This window comes from Carcharhinus amblyrhynchos, chromosome 12 (genome assembly GCF_965287045.1).
Source record: "Carcharhinus amblyrhynchos chromosome 12, sCarAmb.v2.hapA, whole genome shotgun sequence".
NCBI lineage: Eukaryota > Metazoa > Chordata > Chondrichthyes > Carcharhiniformes > Carcharhinidae > Carcharhinus > Carcharhinus amblyrhynchos.
The window spans coordinates 75,345,586-75,369,242 of record NC_137335.1 but is presented as its reverse complement, the minus strand read 5'-3'; the positions used below and the strand labels follow the sequence as shown (position 1 = coordinate 75,369,242).

At 41.2% G+C, this 23,657-nt stretch overlaps 1 protein-coding gene across 2 annotated transcripts in view; it reads right to left on the bottom strand.

Moving 5' to 3' along the window:
• The window catches only part of riox1 (ribosomal oxygenase 1), a 41,313-nt gene that overhangs the window by 4,620 nt on the left and 13,036 nt on the right, over window positions 1-23,657 (bottom strand). For both annotated transcript variants that reach the window (XM_080200735.1, XM_080200736.1), the window contains exons 3-12: window positions 21,265-21,404; window positions 19,441-19,540; window positions 16,020-16,133; window positions 13,519-13,625; window positions 11,093-11,200; window positions 9,235-9,269; window positions 8,942-9,120; window positions 6,993-7,097; window positions 3,536-3,680; window positions 983-1,103 (exon numbers count right to left, since the gene is read on the bottom strand). In XM_080200735.1, the coding sequence (XP_080056861.1) occupies window positions 983-1,103; window positions 3,536-3,680; window positions 6,993-7,097; window positions 8,942-9,120; window positions 9,235-9,269; window positions 11,093-11,200; window positions 13,519-13,625; window positions 16,020-16,133; window positions 19,441-19,540; window positions 21,265-21,404 (1,154 nt within the window). The remainder of the gene's footprint in view (window positions 1-982; window positions 1,104-3,535; window positions 3,681-6,992; window positions 7,098-8,941; window positions 9,121-9,234; window positions 9,270-11,092; window positions 11,201-13,518; window positions 13,626-16,019; window positions 16,134-19,440; window positions 19,541-21,264; window positions 21,405-23,657) is intronic.

Sequence of the window (23,657 nt, the reverse complement as noted above, 5' to 3'; positions counted from 1 at the left end):
AAGTTATCATAAAAGCTCGTGAAGGTTTCCAACAAATAAGTTTGGATAAAGAATAAAAGGAGGGAATGACAAACTTTGCTCTACTTGTGAAAAGTCATTCTTAAGTCATTCAGGTTGTCCCAAAGAGCTTCTCTGGCAATCACATCTGTTTTAAGGTGCAGATACTATTGCAACATGGCACCACTTTGTGTATGGCAAGATCCCACAAACAGCAAGAAAAGCAAATTACTGTGGATGCTGGTAACATGAAACCAAGACAGAAAATGCTAGAAAATCTAGCAACATCTGTAAGGAGAAAAAAAAAAGCTGACGTTTAGAGTCCAGATGACTCTTTGTCAAAGCTGAAAGGCACAGCAAGTGGGAGATATTTATATGATAGGGGAAGGGAATGAAAGATGAGTCATATCCACTAAAACAAGGAGAAAAGGCTGCTAATGGCTGTCCATAAAGAGAATAAAGGTGTGAATGGCCAAATGGCAGAGAATCTGAAATCAGAGAGTAAGCCTTGTCAGATGAAGAAGTGTGTGTGTATGTTTGTGTGGAGCGGGCAGGCGAGGGGAGATGGGGACGGAGATGAGTCGGAGAGGGGTGAAATTGAGAAAAGGCGGGGAAAGGGGGAAGCAAAAAGCAGAAAAGAAAAGAAACGGGGAGATAAAATAGGTGCAAAGAATAGGGGTGGAAGAAAAATAAAGATAGACAATAAAGAAATAAAAAGGTAGAGAACAGTTAAAAATGAAATAAAATGGAAACAAAGGGGTTGAGATGAGGTAGAGCTAATCATTTGAAGCTGTTGAATTCAATGTTGACCAAATGGCTGTAACCTGCCTAGTCAAAATGCTGATAACTGGCCAGATATTCTGTCTTAATGCTGTTGACTGAGAGATAATTGCTGGCCAGGAAAACTGGGAGAACTTGCCTGCCCTTCTTCAATGCTATTGTTCTGAAACATGCTGTACAGAAAATCAGGAGAGAAAGGAGAGACCTGGCAATGTTACTGCGAAGCATTCGTATCCGGGTACTTCCTCGTATTTGCAGAACAACGTTGCGTGGCCCACCATCTTTCCATCGGGCTGGTGCACTGTACACAGTACATGCTAGCTCCTCTAGGAGAGAAAATGCAATTGCCTTCAACACTGGGAAGATGTAGTTTTGCTTGTACACACAGAACATTACACGTTTTTTCAGGCTGAAACTGAACACTTCTGATCTCTAATCTAAATTAATCTTTGAACAGAACTAGCTAGAAAATGCTAACCAGCACTTGAAATTTCCATGAATGAGCCACCACGCAGATGTCTTGTAGTTACCAATATCTCACATAGTGCTCCAATGGAAGGCAAAAAGCAAAGGTCAGCAGAAAAAAGAAGCTATGCTTACGTTCTGATGTGCAATTGATATTAAACACTGGTAGGAGTCACTTAACAAACAGCTCTGTTTACTGGGGATAAAACAGCATCTACACCAACACACTACTTATATCACCTCAATAATGTTTTCAAAGCTTCTCCCTTTCTAGTAGGATTTTGGTCAGATATATTTTCTGCATTTGTTGATACAATATTAGCAAGGAGGTAGTTTATATTAAAAAGAAAAGGAAGTTAGTTTAACCTCACCTTGCATGCAGAAATGTGGCTACAGCTTTCTTTCAAGTCTAGACCAACTCTTTGTTCATGTCATATACAAACTAACCTTAGAGACCACAAGACAGCTCCATGGTTCTCCCTCCTGTAAAGTGTGCAACCTCCAGTTAACAATGCACATCTCCTTTGCTTGTTTCACCACCTTGGCTTCTGTCTTTCAAGAAGATCTCAAGATGTGGAGATGCCGGTGTTAGACTGGGGTGGACACAGTAAGAAGTCTCACAAACCAGGTTAATATCCAACAGGTTTATTTGGTATCACGAGCTTTCGAAGCGCTGCTCCTTTATCAGGGGTTCCAAATAAACCTGTTGAATCTTAACCTGGTGTTGAGACTTCTTACTGAGGATCTCAAGTGAGAGCTTTTCCCTCAACTACCAAAGTACCAATCAGAAACCAAATAGCACACGCATCTGCCCATCACCCTCTTGTTTCTACATGTAGCCATTGGCTAACCATTAGCTAGCCTAGAAATTTTACTTGGCAGAAACATATATTTCAGTAGTAGCTAAGCCAGCAGAACAACACATGGCTCTAACCATGGGGACTAAACAAAGAACAGCAACACGCGTTTTCCTCACCAAAAGAAACTGGATCATTATTCAATGAGGGTAAACCATACTACACTTTAGCATGGTGAGTAGTTCTCACAGCACAAGGGACATAAGGCAGCATGGTGGCACAGTGGTTAGCATCGCTGCCTCATACACCAGGGACCCAGGTTCAATTCCAGCCTCTGGTCACTGTCTGTGTGAAGTCTGCACGTTCTCTCCCTGTCCCTGTGGATTTCCTCTGGTTTCCTCCCACAGACTACAGAGTGCGAGTTAGGTGCGTTGGCCACGCTACATTGACCCTACTGTCAGGGGATTAGAGGGTTAAAATATGTGGGGTTATGGGAATAGGGTCTGGGTGGGATTGTGGTCGGTGCAGACTCGATGGCCGAATGGCCTCCTTCTGCACTACAGGATTCTATGATATACACGTAGGAGACAAAAATAATGATCCAAAGAAAAAAGTATCGGAAGTATTTGCAATCTAGAGAAATGGTTGTCAAAAAAAGTGTGACTTGTCCACGTTATTAAATGTCACAGGTACGGTGAACCAGAACAGAACAAGAGGAGATAAACTGGAGGTGAAAATAATATTCAAAGCAGGTCTTATGAAAATAGTCTTAAAGGCTAATAAACACTTCCGATAATCTATCGAGTTAAAAATCAAAGATGTTGGGGGGAGTCTCAAAGCCACTGGATGCTTGGTTGGCTGAGTCAACAGGGATTTTCTCTTATGAACAATGGGAATACTAAACTGGGAACATTTCCTGGTCTGCAGCATTAAAAAGGAACTGTTAATGACAACAAATGACAAGGAAAACCAAGTGCTTGTGTGGTCATTTTGAGGCAAAATGTTAAAGGTACAACATCCCCTTTAATCTTGTTTCAATATTGATGAAACGCTAAATTTGTATTACTACTCTTCCCCAGTCCATTAAAATGCAATCAGTGATCTGCCTCAGAGCTGATTCTCTGCCCATTTCTTCACGTCCTGTGCTTTTCTCTTTAGTTGATTGCTAAGACTCTCCCATTTTCAGCTGGAATGAGCAATGTGATTGGGGCAAAGAGTACAGGAGGTTGTTTCCCATTGCCTTCCTTAAAGGAAACACAAATCATCTCCTCCAAAGGTCCTCCTCCTGAGGTCACTGTTGCCCCTCGAAGTTCGAGCTCTTCCACAATTGCCACCGAAAATCCGCTGGTTTCATCACTGGCCACAGCTCGTAACCCTAAGTATGGGATCCTTACCTGGGTCTGGGTCAACTTGCAAAAAGGACAAGGATGATCATCTCAAGATCTCAAATGACCCCGACCTCCATGAAAACACAATTAAGAAAATAAACAAAATACCTTTTGTAAGTACAGGGGGTAGGCAGTCATGAATAAAATCCTTGGCTTTCTGATCAACAGCCGCGTCAATTGGTGCATATTTGAGTAACTTTCTCATTAAATTGTATATTTTCTTATTAAACGATTCCCTCCGTGGGTCATCTTCCTGAAAAAGAAAATTCAGATGCAATCAAGCATTTACAGTCACAGAACTGGAAGTGCACTGGTAAGGCATACCAGCCAATACCAGCACCATCTCCACACCAAAAATACTTGTAAGGGATTAGTGTAACAAGTAGGCTTACATTAACATTGCAATGAAGTTTCTGTGACAATCCCCTAGTCACTACCTGTTTGGATACACTGAGGGATAATTTAGCATTGCCAATGCACCTAACCAGCATGTGTTTTGGACTGTGGGAGGAAACCAGAGCACCCAGAGGAAACCCATGGAGACACAGGGAGAACGTGCAGCCTCTGCACAGACAGTGACCCAAATATAAAACAATGGAAAGGAACACCTATTAGGTTCTGCTGACTTTTGTGTAGGTTGCTATGATCAGGCATGGTTCAGCTCCTCTCTCCATATCCAAATAAACCTCAACTTCAGGGCTCACACAAGATGTTGATAGCTGGGAGTTGTGGAATTGTACCACAAGAACCTACACTTTAAATGGATGACTCTTTGGTACTGGAAATGCAATTGTACTGCAATTCAGTAATGTTTTGCGCCTACCACTGGAAATAAAAACATAAAAGTTTGTGTCTGGTAGAAGAAAGGTTAAATTTTTAAGGATCGAAAAAACTTCTCCCAGAAAGCAGCAACAGCAAGGCAACAGTGACAACCGATGGGGCAAACAGTGTGGAGGACTTTTCCCAACACATGAACAGGGAACAGAAAATAATTTGGTTCTCATTAGGACACCATATGGAAAACTCTTACAGGACATTGTGATTGTGATTGCGATTGCTCAGTTTTACAACTGGCACATTTTTGACAATAACTTAGGAAGATTTGTTCTGGTACCTAAAGATAATTCTGACATTAACCTTTTTTTGATCTTGGAAACAGCTTTCTCATTTTCACACGGCAGAGAGGCCGATGATGTTTTTATGGTATTGATTGATGCCAATCAACTTGAAAAGCTTTGTAATCTGAGAAATGTAACCACTTTATTGATGAGATTAGGAGACATACATAACAAGGCTAAACTGGAAACTGATTTGGACATGTGCTTGAATTGCTTGCTTACCTGGAACCAATATAGTCCTGCATTTACAATCTGATGTTAGAGTTCAAGCAATTAAAACATTACTCATTTGTGGCACAGGAGGAGGCTGTTTAGCCCATTTAGTCCATGTTGGCTCCCCACACAGCAATTCAGTCAGTCCAACTTTCCTAATTGATCCCGGGAATCCTGTAAGTTTACTTCCTTCAAGTGTCCATCCAATTTGCTTCTGAAATTATTGATTATTTTCCATTCACCACCCTTCAGGGTAGTTCTTCCGTGCATTCCTCCCCAGCATCTCCTGCCCAAAATCTGTATGCATCCTCCTAGTCCTTGTACAATCAGCTAAAAGAGCGTTTTCTTGTCCATCTTGTATATCTCTATCAAATTCCCCCTCAAACTCCTCTGTTCCAAGGAGGACAACTCCAGCCTTTCCAACCTAACCTTATAACCAAGCACCATCTCATCCCTGGAATAATTCTGGTGATCTCCTTAGCATCCTCACTGACTTTCACATCCTTCCTAAAGTGTGGTGACCGGAACTGGATGCAATACTCTACTTGGGACCTAATCAGAGCTTTATAAAGGTTCAGCATAACTTCCCTGCTTTTGTACTCCATGTCTCTATTTATCAAGCCCAAGATTTCATCTGCTTTGCTAACCACTCCCTCTATGTCCTGCCACCTTCAAAGATCAATGCATACCCAAACAGGCGCCGGAGTGACTTCACTGCAGCGTTAATGTAAGCCTATTATTGTGACACTAATAAATAAACTTAAAACATGCATTCCCAGGTGCCTCTGTTTGTGCACATTTCTGGAATTCTGATTACATTATTGAATTAATAGCCGAGTGGCTATAGTAAGACATTGGAATCAGAATTCCAGAGTTTGGGAATCAAATTCCCACCATGGTAAACTGTGCAATTGAATTCAATAGATTTAGCAATTTTTGGGCCAGTATTAGTAAATTACATTACACTGAAGATGCAAGATTGTTAAAGAAAAACCCTGGCTGTTTAACAGTGTTCTAAATGGAAGGGGCCTGAGCTACTTGTCTGACCAAAATGCTACTCCACTTTTCCAGGGATTGCCTTTCAACGTAAAATGGGTTAGACTGATCTCCCATGAGTTAATGGAATCCAAGCCAACTGGCGAAGTCCAAACCAAGACACAGCTCTTCTTTACTGAGAGATAGTGTGGAGATGCCAGCTTTGGACTGTGGTGGGCACAGTAAGAAGTCTCACAACACTGCTCCACTCACCTGATGAAGGAACAGCGCTCCGAAAGCTGGTCATTCCAAATAAGCCTGTTGGACTTTAACTGGTGTTTGGGTCTTCTTACTGTACTGAGTTTACTGACTTTGTTCAATCTCAGAGCTTTGTTCCCACACTCCCAATGTACCAGCTGTCCCTGATTTATACATGCTCCGAGTACTTAATTAAACAATGTTCTTCGCCTAAGTATCCTAACAATTTCATTAACACACCATTATCACAAGGGAATCAAGAGATATGAAGGGCAGGCAGCAAAATGGAATTGAAGCCACAATCAGATCAGACTTGATCTTATTAAATGGTGGAGCAGGCTTGATACTCTGCTCCAATTTCTTATGATCTCATGATCAATCCCAAGAGTTATCAATAAGTAATGTTGCCTGCATCTCAATACAAAATATAAAGAAAAAATGATTCCCCCCTCTTCTAAGAGGTTATGGGGCAACAGGTTAAAAGACAGCTTAAAACACTGGCTTGTAAACTTTGCTTATAAGGTTGGTTCTATCCTAAAATCCTTGGTGGAAACTTTAATGATGTGGAGATGCCGGCGTTGGACTGGGGTAAACACAGTAAGAAGTCTGACAACACTAGGTTTAAGTCCAACTGATTTATTTGATAGTCAACTCACAAGCTTTCGGGGTTTGCCCCTTCATCAGGTGACTGGAAAGATCTGGCCTCAGACAGAGCATACAACAGCACAGAAAGTTTACAGATTACTGATTAGAATGCGAGTCTTTAAGACTTGAATAGCAGGTTAGTTGTAAAGACTCGCATCCTAATCAGTAATCTGTAAACTGTCTGTGCTGTTATATGCTCTGTCTTAAGCCAGAACTCTCCATTCACCTGACGAAGGGACAAACCCCGAAAGCTTGTGAGTTGACTATCAAATAAATCGGTTGGACTTAAACCTGGTGTTGTGAGAATTCTTACTGTGGAAACTTTAAAACACAGAATTGCAAAAGTAGACAGTTACCCTTTCAGAATTCTGCACTCCCATATAATCTAAGTAATCACGAGGCAAGCCCTCACGGAATTCTACATCATCTTCTATAGCCAAGTCCAAGGCACCAGGAAAAAGCTGCAATTTAAAAAGACAAAGCACATTTTAAGGATACCTTTCTTTAAAATGAAAGATGAAGTTATGGTGGAAAACATGCCCACACAAGACCAGCCCATGTGTTCAATTTTCACAAATTACTTTCTACATTTAGTATATGCCGGTATGAATGCATTTTAAAAATCACAAGTATCATTTGCATTTAGCTAGATTAGTTACATCTGGAGACAACCTTCCTGCTAAGAAAGAAATCTAACAAGGTCAAATATGCCATGCTTTCACCCCAATGCAACCTGCTGCAAACAGATGATCATAATGAAATTGGACACCACAACGCATTTTAACATTGTTAACTTAGGATGTTTGCAATTATAGAATCATTAATCAAAAGGCTGAAAATATCCAGTGATTCATTGTTTAGGACGTGCTTTGTGGAATGTGGTACCCCCATTTTATGAATGATCCAGGAAAATGATGCTGTAGCTCACTCTTGCCACTGGAGGCTGCTGCAGATCTTCTACAATCACAGTAAACAGCATTCTCTTATAATTATCTTAGGATATATACAGGGCAGATCTTACTGGATGAATAACTGTGTTAAATGATGCACACCGGTGCTCAAGTGGGTCAGCAATTTTCGGGGATTAAAAGAATTGCCGCAAGTTGTGAATCTCTAGAATTTGCTGGTTCATTTACTCTGTTCCACCGTTTTCATCACACAAACAGGACCTCAGACTTAACCTTCCCGTTATTTCCAAGGACTTCCAAGACTTGCACGCCAATTGCTTATTAAACTCGTAAAACAAACTCGTATAAAGTCCAAGTACCTCTTTAACAACAGGATAATTGTTATAGCAAAGGCAATCTCACTGGCCTGGAAAGCAGACAAACTATTCAATTACATTCCATCTTACATAATTATAGTTTTAAAATTTCAATTCTTTTCTTCCTTTTCCTTTGACAATTTGCCCTTTCCTTGTAATCCAATCATACTGGAGCTGACTTGAAATTACCCATTCTAATTCACCTCCACTTTTCCATCATTCCTGTTTCTTTCTCAGTCCTTAAACCATTTTGGATCAGGGTGGGGGAGGGGGCACTGTTGTCCCTCAAGTCCCAGATGTTCACTGTTATCAGCTTGCATTTCCATCAAGTTGTTACGGTGCAAAACCTTTTCAAACGAAATAGTGAAGGGAAAGGTCCAGCAAAGAGCAGCACCTCACCCATGTGAACAGTACACAGATGTGAAAGTGGAGAGTGCATGCTTGCAAGGTTTGCTAATAATGAAATCCACAAGCTGAACTGTGTTATCGCCACCCTCTATAAAGGCTGACACGCAGCAGCATTACACTATGGGTGGACCTTCGCAGGCAGAGGGTCCAACTTCTGCTCCAGAAAGTTTCACCCTCATCTGATCAGTCATCAGCTCTTGAAGTCCCAGCAGCACCAGAGGGGAGTAGTGGCCACTGCTGGTACTGCAAGTAGTCGCACAAAGAACATTGTTGATGACTGGACCCAGGCAAGCCCTGGATTTTTTGGGCAGGGAGCAAACACTAGAGGGGTGCCCCGATACACACAGGACAACCTTCCCAAAGGATGCACAACCCCCCTTTCTTCCCGCTTTTTCGCCAATGTTGGCGAGAAAAACAGCCTTCCCACTCTTATCCACCTTTCACTGCCCAGCATATCATTAACACAACAGGCATTATCATTTCAGCAGGTTTGGCCCACTGGTTACAGCTGTGAAGTGGAGAATATTCAAACAAGATTATTTTGGAATCAAAGAACCATTCATGAAACTGTTTCCCACAGAACAATAAAACTACTGTTTGCAGTACTCTTCAATACTAGTAATATTCACCTACTTTATGTAGCAGATCTCCCCAGGAGTTTCTCTGATAAGTTGAAATAGTGATGTGCAGGGAATGTACATCAGCTGTGCAGGTTGCTTGGTGGGTAAAGCCTCTGGGAAAATACAGCATGTCCCCAGCTTCGAGCACAGTATCCATTATTGGAGTGCCCATTTCCTGCTGTCTAAAGTTACCTGGGATAGACCGCACAAAATAATCATGAAAAGAGAGTCATTGGTGTAAAATATGTCCACAATATACTAAAATGTAGAAATCAGAGCTGATTACAGCTTTCTGAAAGTACTCACGGCTTGAAATACTTGGAAGAATCTCTTCATTTGATCTGTGAATGCACCAGAAAGCACAATAATATGCCCACTTGCAACAGAAAAAATATCCATTTGTAACTGTAAGCCTAGCTGCATGAGTCTGAAGCACAACATCAATAGAGTTATAGAGGTTTACAGCATGGAAACAGGCCCTTCAACCCAACTTGTCCATGCCACCCAGTTTTTACCACTAAGCTAGTCCCAATTACCCACATTTGACCAATATCCCACTATACAAATCCTACCCAAGTAACTATCTAAATGCTTTTTAAAGGACTAAATTGTACTCACCTCTATTACTACTTCTGGCAGCTCGTTCCAGGCATTCACCACCCTGTGTTAAAAAATTGCACCCCCCCCCCCGCAACCCTTTTGTATCTCTGCCCTCTCACCTTAATCCTATGCCTCTAGTTTTAGACTCCCCTATCTTTGAGAAAAGTTGTTGACTATCTAGCTTCTCTATGCCCCTCATTATTTTATAGACCTCTATAAGTTCACCCCTAAGCCTCCTATGTTCCAGGGAGAAAGGATCCCATGAGATTTAACCTTATGCAACAACCTACCATTGTCAAAGGCCTTGCTAATGTCCATGTTGACATCAACTACACAGCCCTCATCTATCTTCTTGGTTACTCCTTCAAAAAACTCAAATTCGTGAGATATGCTTTTTCACTCACAAAGCTATGATGATGACTGTTCCTAATTGGCCCTTGCCTCTCTAAATGCCTGTAGAGCCTGTCTCTCAGAATAACGTCTGAGAACTTATCCACTGCAGATGGGTTTCTTCTTATATTTTCTAATCATAAGACAATTTATATACACTAGGCATAGTGGGCAGGGGCTGCCTACAGAATAAGACAGTCATTCTATGCACAGTTTTACTCCACATAGTAACATTTAACAGAGCAGCATAAACAACAGCTTTCAAATGATTCACCTCATTTGTACCTTCTCAGATAGATATGGGGCACAGTGATCTGAAAGAATTAAGAAATTGCTGGTGTATAATGACCATCTCTCTACTCCCAATAGAAGTGTGTAGTGTAGTAAAATATGACATGGTCATGGCACACAATAATGTTAGCAGAAGCATCTTTATCTTCCACTGTGTCAATGGAGTTAACAGTGATGGCAACGTAGAATAATGGGGAAGATGGTGGTGTAATGGTAATCCGGAGGCCCAGGTTAATTCTCTGGGAGACACTGGTTCAAATCCCACTATGGCAACAGATGGAGTTTAAATTCAATTAATAAATCTGGAATATTAAAACTAGTTTATAGTGATGGTGACCATGAAACTATCATTGATTGTCATAAAAACCCATCTGGTTCACTAATGTCCTTTAGGAAAGGAAATCTGCTATCCTTATCCTGACCTACATGCGAGTCCAAGCCCATATGACTGTGGCTGACTCTTAACTGCCCTTTGAAATAGTGTAGCAAGTCACTACATTCAAGGGCGATTCAGTACGGGTAACAAATGCTGGCGTCACCAGTGATGCCCATGTGACACGAAAGAGTAAAGAACTTTAGCAACTAGTGATACCATTTTCATTTAAAACAGGCATTTGCTGTCTTCAACAAATACAGTCTGGGATGCATCTGATGATAATATTGGAGTGAACCAACAATGAGATACAGCAACCTGCTAGTCTGGCACTTTGACAATTAAGTTTTGTAACGACTGTCAATTGGGAAAGGGGCGGAAATTAACCTGAACCACTCAAGTTCTTTCTATAGAAGTCCACCCCTTTTACAATTGTGAAATGAATACCGGGATAAGTAGCTCTAGGAGGTAGCTTTTACAGTGTCTATGAACAGATTGCATTCTACATACCTAGGATCGTAGACACGCCAGCTCTTTTTTCCTTCCAGCTGAATCACAAATGCTTCAATATCATCAAAATGTGGTGCAAATCCCTGGTTCCCAGGAGGGGTCAGATAACTTTCACAAGAAAACAAAAAAGAATGAATATTAAAGACATCCTCATAACAGGTCAAAAGCAGCTTCATTAAAGCTGAATTTGGCAGTTTTAGAAATTCCCAGTAGATACGAAATTTCCAGCAATGGGAACTGAACAACAAGGAACTTGGCAGGAGTTCCAAATATATTATCATGATTTTTAATAAAATAAATTATGGAAGTAATATCTGTTTATTCAATGAAATGAATATTTCTAAACAAAACAAATACAAGTGGGAAGAGAAAAATAACTTACATCGCTTCTAGTGATTTTATTTATTAGAGACTACAGGACAAAGATCTGTCACAAAAAAACTGTGAAGCTAAGGCAATGCTCGCAGAAGCCATCTGTTTTTAAATAATTAATTTATTATTTTAACAAAAGTATAACAGTTCAAAATTTGATTGCCTTCGGTCCATTTTATAAACAATATTTTGCTCGTCTCTGATGAGACGAGCAAAATACTGTGGACGCTGCAATCTGAAACACCTCTGATTATAGAGCTGGAAGTGAGAAACAAAAATGCTACAAAAGAAAATGGGTGAATATATTGCCCATGTTTTAACATGTTGATGACATACATGGTTGGTTTCCTATTTTTTGCTATGTGTGCTGTGGTGGTGATGATGGGATTAACAGGGAAAAAGAGCGAGATGGAGAAACCAAGGTATGGAGTTGAATCTCCACTGTGGCAAAAATGATGCAAGTGTCTGAAAATCAGAAGTCATACACACCCTCCCCAGCCCCAAACATGATGCTTCCCATTTTCAGTGGGGTGGGAATGGGAGTGGTTCATTTTGTGCATGTGTGGTTCACAGGGGCAGCTGACCATTTAAATCATCATCTGCCCCCACTCAAGTCAGACATTGGCCACCCAGGCCTCTTTGGTGCGCAGAGTAGACTCGGTAAAAGAGCAGTTCTGACCTTGGTGCATTTTTGGATAGCCAACCTCGACACCTTTGTGGGAGGTTAGATGCTCTTTGCAGAAGGTACGCTGCCCTGTGTAATTGCTAAAGGTAAGCATAAATGTGTAAAAAGTGCACAAGCTCATTAATTATCAAGCTCAACAGACCTATCAAAATCAACTGCCAGAAGGACATTTCAAATGGAGCTGTCAAGGTTCTTAAGTCCTGCCCTTTATATCTTTATAAAAATTGTTTGGACTATTAAAATTAAAAAAAAATCACTGTTCGATATTTCATTCTGTCTGTTGACAGTAATCTGAGGTTTCCATTACTGGATTAGTGCTGCATCACTGGTTTCACAGCTATCCATTACCGCAGTAGTGGGTCTGTAATTGTAGTTTGATTGACAGCTACAAATGGTTATAGTCTCTTTGAACTGGGACCATGAGTTCCAATGCTTGCTGTTGTAAGAGATTGGGCACTTAAATAAAATGTTCATTTTCAGAAGATTTTGTGCAGTTGAAGGAATGTAAATGTAGTAAATGAATTTTTATGAAGGAGTGTACTTTTTTTTGGATATAATGAGAATTTTACCTCAAGTCTGCACACGACCTGAGATCGGCCCATGGTGGATATTGGGTGAGTTGACATGGCAGGTACATGGGTAAAGGATGGTGGGTGGGAGACGTGGGTTGGTGGAGAGGCACAGATTGGCATTGAGGGTACAAATGGTTACGGGATGGGTGCAAGGCATTCTGCCCCATGGATTGGGCATGAGGAGTGTGTTTCATGTATTTTTTTCCTAAATTTTGGACAGGGTGTCAGAACCCAGAGGTAGGCCTTCTGTTCCAGTCCACTGGTGAACCAGACATGTTCCTCAATATTTCCAAGGTCGCCTGCCCTGATTTCTAATGTAGCCCACTCCTCTGGATCAAAACCCTGACGATCGGGCAGCCTTTTAAAAGTTGGACTCATGGGAGCTGGGAATTCTCCTGACTCTGTGCACCCAACTCACGGATGAAAATCCCGGCCCAAATCTTATTTGTGTAGCAGCTTTGTGATTTCTCTGATAGCGAGTTCAATGAGAATTGGCAGAAGCACAATAACCCTTTGCAAATCCTATGGAGCATACAAGAAAAAATAACCCCTTCTATGTAAAATATTGATGTACTTTTTACCTCAATTCATTCAACATCCTGAATCAGAATTACACTAAAGTTTGAAATGGAATCGCCATGAGAATTGCTTATAGAACACAACAATTTACTCTTGGAATACAAGGGTCTTCAAGTGTACACCTTTTGATTTGCTTTCATACAGTTCCCCCTTAACATAATTTTACGAGAATCATTCACTAGTTTATTAGCAGAAGACAACAAAACAAAGATACTTGCATATTAGCCCCAACCATGCTCCCAAAAGACTCCTGAAGAATAGACAGGATATTCCAAACAGTGCCAGAAAAGGCTTGAGGATTCAACAGACGCAAAGAACATCCATTCTGCAACAGATATATACACTCTATTTAATAGTTAATTCCCTGACCAGTTCAACTCTCTCAAATAGAATGGCTTCATAAATAGCTGCTAGAAACACGGCAATAAAAAAACTGATTGAAAACTGTTTATTACACATATTTATCACTGCCTTGAACACAATTCCGAACATGCGTGACTAATGGCAACATTCCTGTCAATACAGCAGATGAACAACTTGTAAATGTCTTTAAGGCAGCTCATATGTAACCTGCATTGCATCAAATATTCAACTCTTTTCTATGTGAAGATGTAAGTAAATGGCCGAGTTCCAAGTTGACAAGCTAAAAATTGAAACTGCACAGCAGATAAGTCTGCATCTGGGGCCATTCGTCTCTGGGTCTTTGGTTTCAGTCCAGTCTGGCCTGGAAGGACAGTCTCCTGGTTTTAAGTATCCGACTGAAAATTAATCTGTACAGACACAATTAGGAGGGATAAAAATGGGCAAACTCAATCTGAGGCCACAGGATGGCTGAGGTGCAGATGAGATAAGTACTAAAACTTACGATGTAAGTTTGTACATGAAGAGTGGGGGGGGCATGACGGCGGCACTGCTGCTTCACACCTCCAGGGACCAGGTTCAATTCCAGCCTTGGATGGCTGCGTGCAGTTTGCACATTTTCCCCGTGTCTGGCTGCTCCAGTTTCCTCCTGCAGTCCAATGATGTGTAGGTTAGGTTGACTGACTATGCTAAATTGCCCCTCAGTATCAGGGGGTCAGCAGGGTAAATCTGTGGGGTAACAGAGGATAGGGCCTTGGTGGGATTGCTTTCAGTGTGGTCTCAATAGGCCAGATGGTTTTCTTCTGAACTGTAGAGATTCTATGATCTGGACAGGGTATCAGAGAACTGGCAAAAGGACTATATTTCATCCAGTATTTTTGGATAGTGGGGGAGGGAGGGAAAATTGTGTTTATTAACTACATAAGAATCAGGAGCAGGAGTGGGCTATTTGGCCCCTCGAGCCTGCTCCACCATTCAATAATATTTTTTGTGGACTCAGCTCCACTTACGCACCTGCTCACCATAACCCTTAATTCCTTTAATGTTCAAAAATTTATCTGTTGATGCCTTAAAAACATTCAATGAGATAGCCTCAACTGCTTCACTGAGCAGGGAATTCCACAGATTCACAACCCTTTGGGTGAAGAACTTCCTTCTCAACTCAGTCCTAAACGTGGGCAGCACTGCTGCTTCACAGCACCAGGGGTCTGGGTTCAATTCCCGGCTTGGGTCACTGTCTGCATGTTCTCCGTGTCTGCGTGCATTTCCTCCGGGTGCTCCGGTTTCCTCCCACAGTCTGAATGACGTGCTGGTTTGGTGCATTGACCCGAACAGTCGCTGGAATATGGCGACTAGGGAAATTTCATGGTAACTTCATTGCAGCATTAATGTAAGCCTTACTTGTGACTAACAAATAAACTTTAAAACTGCTCCCCTCTTAATTTGGGGCTATGCCCCCTAATTCTGGTTCCACCCACCAGTGAAAATAACCCCTCTGCTTCTATCTTATCTATTCCTTTCATAATTTTGTATGTTTCAATAAGATCCCCCTCAGCCTTCTAAATTCCAATGAGTACAGTCCCAGTATACTCAGTCGCTCCTCATAAGCCAACCCTGGAATCTCAACTCAGGAATCAACCTCATAAATCTCCTCTGTACCCCCTCCAGAGCTGGTATATCCTTTCTCAAGTAAGGAGAACCAAAACTATACATGGTGTGACCTCACCAGCACCTTATGCAGCTGCAACATACTGAAATGCAACAATAATTACAGATATCTTGCTTCACAGAATGAAAAGCTGTATCTTACTAGTTCCACTCTACTGATGGAGAAATGCACATCACAGCAGAATGTTGATGATTCACTACAGCTTACTTAATTGCCACTTGGTAGCTTTTCCCAAGTCACCATGTCAACAGGGTCAGCAACAAGAACATTATATGGTGACAAAGCTAACAGAGCCTTAAACCAGAGCATTGTGGCACAAGCTGCATTAGAGCATCTTTATTCGCATCTCCCAAGACTGTTTTTTTATACCCTGCTGAGTAGTCAATTGGTGAGAACTGGACATACTGTTAAGTTCAGTTAGATTGAAGGAATTACTAGCTAACTGATCCCAATTTTCTTCGCTTGAAGTAATGCTTCATTAACTCCTAGAAGGCTTGCATTGGTCATCGAAAATGAGGATAAAATTGAGCACTACTGTATTTCCCTTGCTCAGACACCTTGCACGCATTTAAAACAAAGCACTGTCGACAAATGAATTTAAATGTTAGTCCCTGGTTTGGAATCATCTCCACTTTTTGGCTGTTTGACCACCTCTAAAAACACATGCATTCAGCACCAATTACTGCTTACCTTGTAGAAGTCCCACACTACTACAGGTAGCGCTCTGCCAGTTGGAGTATGGGTTTCCTTCTCCCCATCAAAATAACTTGTTACATCCAGGTTTGCTCCAAAATTAACATGATCCTTTAAAATAACAAGTCAATTATAAAACAGCGCTTGAAGTTGAGATAGAGCCATATTCAGCTTTCAAAACAATACAGTGGTAGATGAATGAAATCAGTACAAACTCAGTTTGGACATTTAAATGAATACAATCTGTCTTCTACATATTATGGCTGGTAAAACATAGTACGAGAGATTATTCAAGGATTAGAAGAACAGAACTGTCATTTTAAGCATTCTATAAATGTGGATCCTGCCAAAGTAAGTGACAAGATATGAAGTGGGGTGAGAGTACAATATGACTAATAAGGTGTGAATACTTGCAATCAGTACTTAGAACTGCCAGAATTGTTACATTTTAAAGAGGAGTTTAATTGGTGCAATACACATCTTGAAAGAATAGCAGGTTTGTTTAATTTGCTCTCCCATTCTCATAGGAGCATAAAATGATATACAGCACAGGAGACCATTTGGTCCAGTGTGCCTATGCTGTAATGTTATTTATCCATTTAACACAATCTGCAAACCCAGGCATGTTGCAAAATTTCATTTTTCGCCACTATCTGATTCCGTTTTGAAAATTGTTACGGAATCTGCTTCCACCAACATTTTGGACAGTGCGCTCCAGGCAGCCTGGATCTTCCTAGCAGCAGCCATGATCGTTGGATGGCTGTTGTGCTTGTAAATTCTCCCAAATCAGGCAGTAGTCAGAGGTTGGGGGAAGGTGTGTGGTTACCCAGATATTAGACTCGATTTTCATTTTTCTTACATTTCCTGGGTAACTATCCAGGTAATTACTCCGGATCTGTCCAAAACCTCTGACTCTTAACTCAGAGTTGGAGACACTTGTGTAAGGTCCCAGGGAGCACGGGAATTGCCCGTCGGAAGCTGAAACTTCCCAGTCCATTCCCGAGTAAGTTGGTGCATAAAGTGTTGACATACTTTTTCAGTCAAACGTCTGTTTCAGATGATCAGGGTACCGAAGCTTTGGCCTCACTGCAATTCAGAATAATTTTACTTTGATTCTCACCGGTTCTTTTTAGTGTCCTCTCATACTGACCCTTCTGTCACTGGAAACAGTTTCTCCTCATTTACTTTATCAACATCATTCAACACCTCTACCAAATCTCCCTTCAACCTGCAGTTTGTTTTACAATGGGTTCTTCCATTACCCTGTCATTCTCCACATACCCAAAAATAGCAACCCTGTTTAAGAGATCATAGAATCCTACAGTGTAGAAGGAAGCCATTCAGCTCACCGAGTCTGCACCAACCATAACCCACCTAGGCCCTATCCCCATAACCCCATGCATTTACTCTAGCTAGTCTCCCCCACACAAAGGGGCAATTTAGCACAGCCAATTCACCTAACCCGCACATCTTCAGACTACGGCAGAAACCGGAGCACCCAGAGGAAACCCACACAGACATGGGGAGAACGTGCAGACCCCACACTGACAGTGACTCAAGCCGGGAATCGAAGCTGGGTCACTGGTGTTGTGAGGCAGCAGTGTTAACCGTAGTGCCACCGTGCTGCCCAGATCAATTCATTTTACTGCACTTAGTTATAAAAGGTGGAGCTTCAAAAGCACCAGTACTTGCAACTTAATATGGTATGAAAACCTTCCATTGTTAACATTTCACTTTAGGGTAAAACAAACATTATGGTAGTTCAGAAATATAATCTTAGCTACGAGTGTAAAAACATTGCTAAAGTATTATTTGAAAAAATTGTACAGCTGTAGTGTGAATAATGCCACTACCTTCATTCTTGTCTTTGGGCGAGATTAGGAAATAACAAATATTCAATGCAACTGGCAATGGAGAAACATTGACACTTTGTGAAAATGTTTTATTCGAATCAGACTTTCCCCATAATGGAAGTGAATGTGAGGTGATCCGGTAAATTGAAAACCCGTACTTGAATAGGATTGTGTTCTGATCAGGTAAGTTCCAGGAGAACACTACAGCTGTATTAAGGGACATTTTGCATTTAGTGGATTGTAAGGGCTATCTGATTATCTGTGAAGTATGGGTTTCATACCAAACCACCCATTCCTCATCCCATTAAGCAGATAACAGAACCCAATCAGTATGGAAGAAAGATATTCCAGTTTCCTTCTCCAATTAAAATACTGACAAGTATCCTCACTGCCTCAATAAAGTATAAATGCCAGTGTAATTGTATTTTTAACACCATTCTAGTTGCAATTAAGAAACTGTTCCCACTGGTGGAAGGATTGACAACTAGTGGATGCTGATTTAAAATAATTGGCAAAAGCAGCTATGGTGATTTGAGGAAAAACTCTTTTACATTGAGAGTTGTGAGGATCTGGAACACACTGTCTGAGAGAGTAGTGCAGCCAAGTTTAATTATTGTTATCAAGAGAGAACTGGGTAATTATCTGAAGAGGAAAGATATGCAAAGGAAAAAGTTGGGGCCACAGCACTAGATGAATTAATCTTGCAGAGAGGCGGAACAGGCATGACAGGTCCAGTGGCCTTCAACTGTGCTGCAACCATCCTATGATTCTAAATACAATGTTAAATAGCATCATAATTTTCAAATGACAACTTGAATAATTACTATGGGATGGATTTCATGCTCCAGAAAGTGATCTCCCAGCACATGGGGTGGCTAGGGCCATCCATCCATCTACGGACCTACTGAGCCCTTAAATGGTCATTTCATGGCCACTAAAGGAACTCATTCATCCCCGTCAGTATTTTACCTGTGGAGTGGGGGAGGTCCATACTATGTGGCAAGTGCAGCTGCTCTGGTTGTGTGGGCACAGGGTGGGACCTCCATAGAGTGCTCTCTCAGAGGCACTCCCAAAGGATATTCCCTCTCCACCCACTTTATCCCTGCCCCCAGGGTCCACATTCACTTCAATTGTTTTAATAGATTGGTTTGTGTTGCTCAGACCTTGTGAAGTAAAGGTAATGGTGGCGCAGTAGTACTGTCACTCTACTATTAATCCAAAGACCCAGGGTACTGTTCTGGGCATCCGGGTTCAAATCTCATCATGGCAGATGGTGAAATGTGATTTCATTAAAAATCTGGAATTACAAGTCTAATGACAGCCATGAAACCATTGCCAATTATTGCAAAAACCCACTTGGTTTGTTAATGTCCTTCAGGGAAGGAAATCTGCTGTCATTACCTGGTCTGGCCTATTTGTGATTCCGGACCCACAGCAATGTAGTTGATTCTTAATTGCCATTCAATTCAAGGGCAATTTGGGATAGGCAACAAATGCTGGCCTTGCTAGTGACACCCAGATCTCACGAAAGAATTTAAAAAAAAGAAAATATTGAGTGAGTTTACCTCTCTCAAAATTCTGTCAAAATCTTCTGAGGAGAATAATCCTTTGTAGTAATTGTTGTTATGACGCCTAATCAAAGCTGGGGTCTTTTCCCAAATGTCACTGAAATGAAGAAATCCAACAGTCAAACTTACAAGTGCTTTTTAAAAATTTTGTATGCGCTTAAATGGGCGGCACGGTGGTTAACACTGCTGCCTCACAGCGACAGGGACATGGGTTTGATTCCCGACTTGGGGTCACTGTCTGTGTGGAGCCTGCATGGTCTCTTCGCGTCTGCATGGGTTTCCCCCAGGCGCTCTGATTTCCTCCCACAGTCCGAAAGACGTGCTGGTTAGGTGCATTGCTCATGCTAAATTCTCCCTCAGTGTACCCAAACAGGCACCAGAGTGTGGTGGCTAGGGGATTTTCACAGTAACTTCATTGCAGTGTTAATGTAAGGCTACTTGTGGCATTAATAAATAAACTTAAACAAATGGTTCCAGTTATTTGCAATTCATTTGCCCAACTCAAACAAGTTCAAGACAATGGTCCTCCAATTCAAATACTGCCCATTTTAATTATTTAAAAAGCGTTAAAAAGATTGCACGCAATTTCCTCTCCACATCATAAAAAATATTTCTTCCTTTTAAAGTTACCACAATCACATGCGATTCATAGACCTAAAAGGAAGGTCTACTTCTGGGAGGCTTATAAACAGCCTTGCTTGATTTGCAACTTCACTTTTCTAGCTGTGGCCTCTCATTTGTCAGAGAACTTTTACAAGGGCCACCGGATTCACACTGTCAGATATAAATGTGGGCTGATATTTCAATCTGTATGCTGCGAGACTGGGAAAAGGTCTGTCAGCAACAGTCATTACTCCAGACAATAACTTATTTTTGAAGGAAGTACATTAACTTAGTGCATATGGTATTATTAGATTCTTGTGTGATAACGATTGGAAACAGAGAATCAGAGAGATTCTGGGGAACAGAATCAGGAATGCCTCCAAACCTACTCTGGTTCAAAGTGGAAGCAAGGCTTTTGTACTGGGTTGATGTTGAGTTTCACAACTTTATTTTGAACAATTTAATCCCGAGCCTCTCCTGCCTGTTGTGGGAAGGCTAATTTCTGTTCCTGAAGATCTAGTCTTGAAATCTGCTTGCCACATGGTTTATAAGATCTGTGAGGAATTGCACCATCGTGGCAATAAGGAGACCTCTGCTTCCAGCCTTTGTGGTGTTGTCTCCTTGGGTAGCAGTAATTTAGTCCTCCTTGGAGAGTCTGGCTCCCCTGTGGGATGCTGCAACCAGATCCAAACAATGAAAGAATCAATATGCATAGCCTTTGCGGCTGTAGTGGAAATTCAGTCTGTTGCCATGCATGCTCTGTTGGATTTAACAGATGGAGCTTTCAAAGCAAGTAGAAAGAAATAAAAATGGTCTAATGATGAATCAAAACACAAATCATCTGTGGATCATTCTTATATAATCTAAGAATTTACTGCAAATGGAATGCTAGGATCATATCGCCCACTGAACACAGTGATTCAGTTCAGGTAGATTGACAGAAATGTGAAAACTAATAGACCTTTTTTAAGAGGCTTTTATTTGTCCCATGCAAGAAATGCAATTACTCTTCCATTACAACCTTTATCCAAAATGCAAAAAAGTACAGCCTTAAAATACAGTTTTTGTGAAAGGTGCCATAAAGCATAACCCTCTGACAATTACAAAGAGATTCTGATTTGCAACTGATTCATGATAATTAACTTGTTTCACTTTGAGCAGTTAAAAGAAGATATTTTAGGCACCATTATGTTAAAAGATTACACTCCACATACTTACTTGAAAAACTTTTTTGAAGTAACCGGTGCTATTAACCATTCAAAGAGTTTAGCCGATCTTTCCTTACTGTTCTGTATGTGGCGTAGGTCCCGAAGAAGTACTGATAATGATGGTCCTGTCCAAGGTCTTGAATCTTTGCTCTAAGCAGAGTTGAAAACCACATCTTTATTTTCTAGACAGTGCTATATTTTTGCTCTAGAGGAGACTAAACATTTTCACAGATTTCGCATTTTGAAAACTACTCATTTTACAGAGCATTTCTCGGCCAACTCCAAGCCTGTTTTTGAGAAACAAGGTGATGATTTTGGTTTTCATTTTAGGTGGGAAACATTGATGCTGCAAAATGAAATACATGGGGAGAAAACTGCCCACTCCTTTGGCCAATAGCAGCTTTACCTATACCTCAAGCAGAGTGCTCATAACTTATTAACAATATGAAACTTCTGTATTTCCTTCACAAACCATTCTTATGACCTCTTCAATTGAGAGGGCTAGCTTAATGTCAAGTGACCACTGCACAACTACGAGAAACTGATGTTAAGGTACTCGATGGTTAAATCAGGTGGACATTTGACACTGTTGAATGGATTTGAACACAAGGCCCTGAGACAGTGCTTCAAACCACTGTTCACTAGCTTTCCTATACAAACAGTAAACTGTCATCTTACAAAAGGTACAATTTGTTTGTACTTTGTCATTTGGCTCTGCAAATAGCTTTCAGTGAGTCAGAACAACATTCTGTAACTGATTTGTGCTCAAGACAGTAATTCAGATTCTGCGTAGTTGTGATGCATTTGCTCATGTCTAACCTATTTTTTAAACAAACAATGTAAGTCAATTAATTAGGTACATTGTTCAAACATGATCCAGCTCAGACTTTAGACAAGATTGTAACCTTGATTTTGAGATGTTTTACATAATGATGGCTCATCAACCAGTTTGAAAGCTTTGTGATTGCAAAGGCTTCTCCTGCTCTCAAACCATTATCCAGTGCCTAAAGAATCTATCTTAAGTTCCCTTCTACTTTTCATCAACATGCTGCCTCATGACATTTTTGGAAAAAACATCACTGAGTCCACATTAGTGCTGACAACACGCAACTCTACTTCATCACCATCTCTCTCAAACACTCCGCTGCTGCTATTTGACATACCGTCTGTCCGACATCTATTAGAAATCCTCTCTTCAATCTGGCATTTGGAAGACTGAAGCGATTGTCTTCAACTGCACCATAACCCCTATGTACTCGTCACCAATTCCATCCTACTCTCCATGGTCACTGTCTGAGGCTAAGCTAGATTGCTCGTAACTTTAACATCCTGTTTGATCCTGAGCTAAGCTTCCGAGTCCATTTCCAACACCCAAACTACCTACTCCTATCTCTGTACTATCGCCTATCTCCTGTTTCCAGTCCAACTGCTGCTGAAATCTTCACTGATACTTTTATTACCTCAGGACTCAACTACTCTAATTCTCTCCTGAGCAGGGTACCTGAGCAATGTTGGCTTAAAAGCAAGTGGATACCATCACCTTCCGGGAAGTTACATTAGTACTGGAAACTGAGTAGCAATTCAACTTACATTCCAACATCAAGTATTACAAATAAGAAACTCTGCGTGCTTTACATGGTGGGGAAGAGAATCGATTCTGAGAAAGAAGGAAAAACAGAACGCAGGGAAACCGGTTAAACATGTGGGTGGGGTTTTCTGGCCTTGCCCGTGTTGTGAATCGGCCCAGGCTGCAGCAGAAAATTTGGAGAGCAGTATAATTTGGATAAGAATTCCCGATGGTTGAAGACTTCATTGCCATTTTAGGTGGAGACAACAATTCAAATGGGGATATAAGTTCAGAGGGCAAGGATATAGTGACTGCAAACTTCAGTACGACAATCACTACAGCAAAATAGGAAATTGTAGGGATGTCCACTAACATATGGCTAGGGGAACTCACTGAAGTAGGATGGAAAAAGACTATAGAAACATTTGAAAATTAATCACAAATCACAGAAACCCTACAGTATAGAAAGAGGCAATTCAGCCCATCTAGTCTGCACCGACCACAATCTCACCCAGGCCCTACCCCCATATCCATACCTATTTTACCCACTAATCCCTCTAACCTACGCATCTCAGGACACTAAGGGCAATTTTTAGCATGGCCAATCAACCTAGACTGCACATCTTTGGACTGTGGGAGGAAACCAGAGCACCCAGAGGAAAACCACACAGATACGAGGGGAATGTGCAAATTCCACACAGACAGTGACCCAAGCCTGGAATTGAACCCAGGTCCCTGGAGCTGTGAAGCAGCACTGCTAACCACTGTGCTACCATGCCGTCCTAAGATTATGTTAAAGTCAATTTGTTGGGGCATTGTGAACAAAATTACTTTGG